A 7013-nucleotide genomic window follows, 5' to 3' on the forward strand; every position below is an offset into this window, starting at 1 on the left:
GAAAATAAAGATTAGTTAAACAATTGTTAAAAATGGCGGTTAATGCAAGAAAGCCAGAGTCTGGTAAATTTTTCAAAATGATAGGTTTAATCTGATCGGGGCCCGGAGCTTTGGTAGTTTTTAAATTGAAAATGATTGATTTTACTTCGCGAACTGTTACTGGGTCGGTTAAGTGCTCGTCGTTGTGGGGATATGGAAGGGGTTCGATTAGTGGAATATCGCGCATGGTTTGAATGTTGGCAGAGACTTTTTCGAAAAAGGGTTGATTGAAATGGGGGTCGTCGGGGACTTGATGGATTTGTTCGAGAAGATTGGCAAAGCACTCGGCTTTGTCTTGGGAAGAGTGGTAAACGTTGGGGCCTTCGATTAGATTTTGATTAGGTTTAGAAAGTTGACCAGAAATTGCTTTGAATTTTGACCAAAATGCTTTACCGTCACGGTAATCTAAAGATTCGCAGGTTTTGACCCAAGTTTCCTCTTTGAATTGATTGATGTCGCGGCGGATTTTGGCACTGAGTTTATTGATAAGGGTTTTAAGAAAGGGGTCGCGGGTTCTGACAAAGTCGCGGTAGATTTTACGTTTTTCTTTAATTAGTCTTAGAATACGCGCAGGTAGAGGGGTTTTGTCCTTCGGAATGGATTTAATCTTAATGGCTTTAAGTTTGGCTGAAGTGATGGCTGAAGTTAATGACTCTACTTGATGGTCGATTTCTACCTGAGAATTTACTGCGGTAATGAGTGGAAGGGTAGTATTAAGTTCTTCACGGAAAAGTTCCCAATTTGCGTTTTTGTAATTGAAGATTTTGGTAATTTCCGGCGCCGGCTGAGGGCCATTAGTTAAGAAATTAGCAATTAGTGGAAAATGGTCTGAAGTTACGGTGGTGCCTATTGAGGTTTCGCTGTCGAATAAGTGAATTAGGTTTTCAGAAATAAGAATGTGGTCAATAATGGAGCAACCTTGATGAGAAATGAAAGTGGGGTTTTGGTTTTTAAGACGGTAAAAAGGGAATTCGCTAATTAATTGAGAAAGAAGTCTGCCGTTAAGGTTGGTTGCGTGGTCTCCGAAGTCGGTGTGTCTGGCGTTAAAGTCGCCCATTATAATTGAAAATGGAAGATGTGAAGCATAGTTAAAAAGTTCAGAAGAGACGCGGTTGTTAGGCTGATTATAATACGAAAAAATGGTGATAGTGTGATTATTTAACTTGACGTCGGCGGCAACGAGTTCTAAAGAGGATATGTTGTCAGGAAGTTGATGTTTTACTGATTGAAAGTCCGTTGAAACAAGAAGCGCGGAGCCGTGAAAACGGTTAGTTGGCGGTTTATGGTAACAAGAAAAATTTTTGACTTTAATCGCGTTGTCGGAATGAGTTTCGGTGATAGACAAGATTTTGATTGAGTCTGATTCAATAAAGTGTTTGATGGCGTTGAGTTTTCTGTTGATTCCGGAGACGTTAACCGTGGCGATATTCACGCTGTTAGGAAGGGGGCCCCCGCCGGGAAAGACGGGGGAGGTCGCAATGGGAGGCATTGCAACGGGTGTTGGGACGAGACGTGGGGGCGAATCTACTCAAAGGAGAAGTAGATCCGCTGACCCACATGGTTAATGCGGGTTTTGGTGCGGAGGACGGTTTTTGACGCAGACTCGACGAGTTCTGCGACTTTGGATCGTTGATGCGGGAACAGGTCGTAGAGCATTTTGGTGACAAAAGTGATGGTTTGACGCACAGAAATGCATTGGGGTTCGGGGTCTGCGAACTCAGGTGGGGGCAGCAAGATGATGGTTGGGGCGACGGGCGTGTCGCAGGTGACGACCGCGTCTTTGATTTTAGGGCATTTTTGTGACCAGGCGGGGTGGTCTCCTTTGCAGAGGAGACAGGTGATTGTGTCAGAAGGACACTTGTTGGACGGATGGCTTTCGGGGCATTTAGGACAGGCCAACTTGTTGTGGCAGGAGGAGGCGGCGTGCCCAAGCTGGAAGCACTTGGTACACTGAAGAGGAGCGGGTTTTTGGGGGGCTTTGGAAGGCTCGCACTGATAGCGCTTACCGAAAAGGATGATTCCTTCCTTGAGGAGGAAGTCAACTGTGGAGGTGGAGGTTGTTAGGACACGGAGAAGATTACAAAAGTTGCCCGTCTGTCTGGAACGGATGCGCCAGACATTAGAGCATTGGAGATGGAGGTCACGGATGGCGTTTAAGACTTCATCGTTGTCGATGTCGTCCTGGATGTCTTTAATGACGATTGACATTTGCGGAATTTTGGGGGCATTTGGGGGGGCTGGTTGTGCTGAAAGCTTTCGGTGCACTTGCACGATTGAAATGGTCGGGCAGGCGGTGGCAGTGCAGAGATGGGATTGAAAGTTTGCCGGAAGGGCTTTGGTGGTAACTAGGAGCGCTGTGCGGTTCCAGTTAACCACAAGTTTGGAAATGTCCTTGACAAGCAGGGACGTTGTGAGGAGTCCGTAGAAGGTTTTTTGTGTGGAGAAAGCCTGAGGGATGTTTCGGATTGTGTACCTGAAGGGGTACACATTTTGGGAGGATGTCATTATTATGGAGTTATTAGAAGAGAACGAGAATGCTCTCTCCCGAGGAGGAGAGTTGGGTGGGGTTGGGGTCTTGTTTCCGGTAAAATCTGACTTACCGGATGACGCAGTTTGATGGTTTGATGAGCTTGCACCACTGGCACTTGCACCACTGGCACTTGAACTCGAGGTTGCACTTTTCACGGCGCGAGGACGAAGGTTGTGAGTACTCATCGACGGAGCGCGATGATGCGTACTCAGAGAACACTTCAAGAAAAAAAAAAAAAAAAAAAAAAAATGCCGAAAGCGTGGAAGGCTAGAAATTTATATGGTCGGTACAGCGCCATCTCGTTAAGGCAATGGTCGAACGACGAACTAAGGTGGAGCGTCTGTTTGACGCTCGCTCGTTATAAATAGAGGGATTTTAGGTGTGCGGCGTTTTAGATCGAGTATACTCGTCGTAACGTGCACGTCGTGTCTGTCTCGTTTTCTCTGTTTTTTTAAACGTTTTTATAACTCTACGACCAGAAAAAAAGTATATAATGCCACCCAAGACCAGCGGTAAGGCGGCCAAGAAGGCCGGAAAAGCTCAAAAGAACATCTCGAAGAGCGACAAGAAAAAGAAGCGCAGGAGGAAGGAGAGTTACGCCATCTACATTTACAAGGTGTTGAAGCAGGTCCATCCCGATACCGGTATCTCCAGCAAGGCTATGTCTATCATGAACAGTTTCGTGAACGACATCTTCGAACGTATAGCCGCCGAAGCGAGTCGTCTCGCTCATTACAACAAACGTTCGACCATAACCAGCAGGGAGATCCAGACGGCGGTGCGTCTTCTTTTGCCCGGTGAAATGGCGAAGCACGCCGTTTCTGAAGGAACCAAGGCCGTCACCAAATACACCAGTTCAAAGTAAAAATCCTCCTCGAGCAGCTTGGAAGTTGGTTGGAAAAACAACAACAAAAAAAAAAAAAAAAATCGGTTCTTTTCAGAACCACAAATTCAACTCGAACGAATTAAAAATTTTTGTCTTAATAAACTATAAGTTCCTCAGAGAGAATATAAACGACGATGGAAAAAAAAAAAATATATATATATTTAAAAAAAGTTTGACATCAGAAATGTTAATTAAAAAAGAAAAGAGGAGAGACAACGGCACGCGGTGTTCCCAAGCGGTCACCCATCCAAGTACTGACCGCGCCCGACGTTGCTTAACTTCGCTGATCAGACGAGAAGCGGTGCATTCAACGTGGTATGGCCGTTGCCTGGTAAAATTTTCCAATATGGTAGGTCGTCGTTGACGATTTTTTGTGATTGTTCTATCGTTTGAATGTGACAGTCTTCGATGGTACGCATTTCAGAAAATATACAAGATTTAAAAGAAGAAATTAAATTTTTTCTTTTTTGCGAGTGGCTTTTCTAGTATTTTTTTTTGCGACGAAATGACGAGAAAGAACTCGTCGTATCAGGCGTCAAATTGTTGTTCGTTTGACGATCTGTACGAATCACTTGCGATTAACGTAATTTAAAATTTGATTTAAAATTGATTTTACTTACTTGCTTAGATGAAAACGGCACCCACTTGATGTAAACGCCGACACAGACCGTAGATAAATGAACCCCGAACGGGGTTAATTCATGAACTGACCGTAATACTACGGTTGAAGGTTCGCCGCCGCCGCCGCTACCTGCTTTCTTTCTGCGAACTGATAACAGGGTCGGTTTCTTTGTCCGTTCATTCATCGAAATTCCCACCACTCTGGTCGGGCGAGGCGAGGTGTTGTTGTTTCATGATTTGTTTTCGATTCATTCTTTTTCTGACGTTCGATTCATAGTGATGTGTTGTCGAAAGTGTCGTCGTCGTCACGTTTAAACAAGAACGTTTAAGTGAGTACATATTTCATTTAAAAACGTTCGTCGTACGTCGTTTCTACTCGAAATGTCGACGATTAAGAGGGAATGTTTTGTGAATTTGTATGTTTTTCGTTTTTGTCAAGAACGAATGAAAATTTCGTTCGATTTCTGTCGACCGACGACCGACCGAAAATCCGCCGACATCGACGTAGTTTTGTTTGGAGTGTCGGTAAAATGCAAACAATGCAAGATTTTCGTATTTTTTTTGGTTTGTGGTGTTTGGGTATTTTTTCTTGGATAATAAAATGGTTTCTTCGAGAGAAATTGCTTCTTTCGAAATGAATTGCCGAGAAAAATTAAAAATCTCGTCCGTTCCCGTCGCTCGATGTTCGACGGTCGTCTGTCTGATTTTCTCTTTATTTTCGTTAAATTGACGAGAATTTCGCCGTCAAAACTGTTTTCGGTCAAGCTTCGATGATCGGATTTTGTCGTGTGAGGTCATTTTTGAGAAAAAAATGCCGATTTTGCGGAAAAAGTCGTTGAAAAAGTCCGTTCGTCGTATAAATTCGTTTCTCATGGTCGAGTCCGAAATTGACGTCGTTTTTTTTCCGACTTGTTCGTCAAGATCGTTTTCAAAAATCAACTCACACGAAAGGGGACGGTTTTATCTTCGTTCTTGAAAAAATTCGACCTCTTCGGACGTCATCTTCGACCTTTTGGGAATTTTTTTCCTACACTCTGCACGTTCGTCGGTCGTCGTTCCGATCCGTGCTGCGTCTCTTTGCGAGGCGATTTTCGATAACATCGCACGTACTTTTCGACCGTTTCGTTCGTGAAACTTGTAGAGGATGGTTCCAAGTTTGTCTGGTCGAAAGCGTAACTTTCCTGTTATTCGTGGAAAACGCGTAACGTCTACGTCGAACTTGGATGTCATCTCCTTGTTTCGGAAGGTCTTTGTTCGAGTCGACGTTCGATCGGTCCCCGTTCGCTTTTGGAGGTCGGCTGGTCGTCCGGGAAAACTTGAGGTAATCCAGGAGGCCATCGCCGACCGAATCGCTCACGTTCCCGCACCCGGAGGCGGTGATCTTCGCGTAAAGAGAACGATACCATCACGCGAAAGCTGGATTCGAGGCCCACTGAATTTTCTAACTTGACGAGAAGGCTCTCGTTTAGTCCGCGGTCCGCGCGTTTTCGAACGCGCCAACACTTTGACTTTGGCGCCCAATTCGTTCTGTAAAGTTCATTCGTTCTTTCACGAAGAATAAGTACATACCTGTCCATAATAAAAAGAAAAAAAAACACGAAAATATGGCCGACGTAGAAAATCAAGCAGCTTCGACGGTCGCCGGTGCCACTTCCGGCTCCTCACCGGTGAAGAAAGAGAAAAAGCCCAAAAATCCGAGAAGCAAACCTTCTCATCCGCCCACTTCGGAGATGGTCACCAACGCCATCAAGGGTTTGAAGGAACGCGGCGGTTCTTCGTTGCAGGCGATCAAGAAATACGTCGCGGCCAACTACAAAGTCGACGCGGAAAAATTCGCGCCTTTCATCAAGAAGTACCTTAAGGGAGCCGTCGCTTCAGGTTCGTTGGTCCAAACCAAAGGAAAAGGAGCTTCCGGTTCGTTCAAGTTGGCTTCTGCCGTCACCGGTGCAGCTAAGGCTCCGTCCGCCACGAAAAAGAGGTCAGCCGCTGCGACCGCGTCGTCATCGGCAAAATCCAAAAAGACGGGCGTTGCGAAACGTTCCGTCGCGTCAGCGCCGACGTCCTCCGAAAAAGGATCCGCCTCTAAGGCCGGTAAGAAGACCGCCCCCGCCGCTTCGGCGAAATCTAAGAAAACTGCCGCCGAAAAGAAGAGCGTCGCCGTATCGAAGGCGAGAAAGGCTGCGTCCGCTCCCGAAAAGAAAGCCAGCGCCGCCTCCAGATCGCCCGTCAAACAACCCAAGACCCCATCGAAAGCGAAGAAATCCAACAAGGCCGGTCCAACGAAGAAACCTAAAGCGCCAAAACCGAAAACGGCGAAAGCCGTCACCGCCAAAGCCAAAAAAACCGCTTCACCCAAGAGAAAGAAGTGAAAAGTCGACGACGATGATGATTTAATTTTTTCAACGGCGACGACGACGACGTCCTGGTGGTTTCGGGAACGTGCTCCGATCGTATATATCGACGTAGGGGCACCATCGATACAACAAATAAATGGCCCTTTTCAGGGCCACAATTATTTTCAAGAAACGAACGAAAGATTCGCTTAAAATAATGCATACATTCTTGAGATACTTATTTCATTCATAATTTTCCCGCCTCGTAACTCGATATTCCAAACAGTGTTTTACAAAGAATGATAAACTTAATATAATAATGTTGTTTCAAATAGTCTCAGTTAAAAGAAACTGGGTGATAATTTGGCAACATTTCTATTACATTTCATGAAATGAAAAAGAAAAAAAGAAAAACAAAAGTTTATCGTTTTATGTAAGTACGAGTTTTGTGAATAAATCACATAACCTAACTTTTTTTTTTTTTTTTTTTTTTTAATATTTATCTCAAGAAGTTGCATGCGCGAACGATAAATTTTTAATTCGTTGGAAAATAATTGTGGTTCTGAAAAGAACCGATTTTTTTTTTTTTTTTTCTCCTTTTAAC

At 44.6% G+C, this 7013-nt stretch overlaps 1 protein-coding gene and 1 non-coding gene across 2 annotated transcripts; one reads left to right on the forward strand and one right to left on the reverse strand.

The window, feature by feature from the left end:
- Positions 1 to 3665: 3665 nt before the first annotated feature.
- Positions 3666 to 3784, reverse strand: LOC148169296 (5S ribosomal RNA). The gene has a single exon (XR_015770670.1). It is a non-coding gene; the product is annotated as a 5S ribosomal RNA (ribosomal RNA).
- Positions 3785 to 4457: 673 nt separating this feature from the next.
- LOC148169297 (uncharacterized) lies at positions 4458 to 6445 on the forward strand. Its single transcript, XM_088043546.1, has 5 exons — positions 4458 to 4492; positions 4692 to 4796; positions 4842 to 4930; positions 4998 to 5044; positions 5612 to 6445. Exons 1-5 carry the CDS (start codon positions 4458 to 4460, stop codon positions 6443 to 6445), a joined length of 1110 nt encoding a protein of 369 aa, XP_087899672.1.
- The last annotated feature ends 568 nt before the right edge of the window (positions 6446 to 7013 follow it).

The sequence above is a fragment of the Gnatocerus cornutus genome, chromosome 8 (assembly GCF_029298725.1).
Source record: "Gnatocerus cornutus isolate USDA-ARS CGAHR chromosome 8, icGnaCorn1.1, whole genome shotgun sequence".
In the NCBI taxonomy this organism is placed as follows: Eukaryota; Metazoa; Arthropoda; class Insecta; order Coleoptera; family Tenebrionidae; genus Gnatocerus; species Gnatocerus cornutus.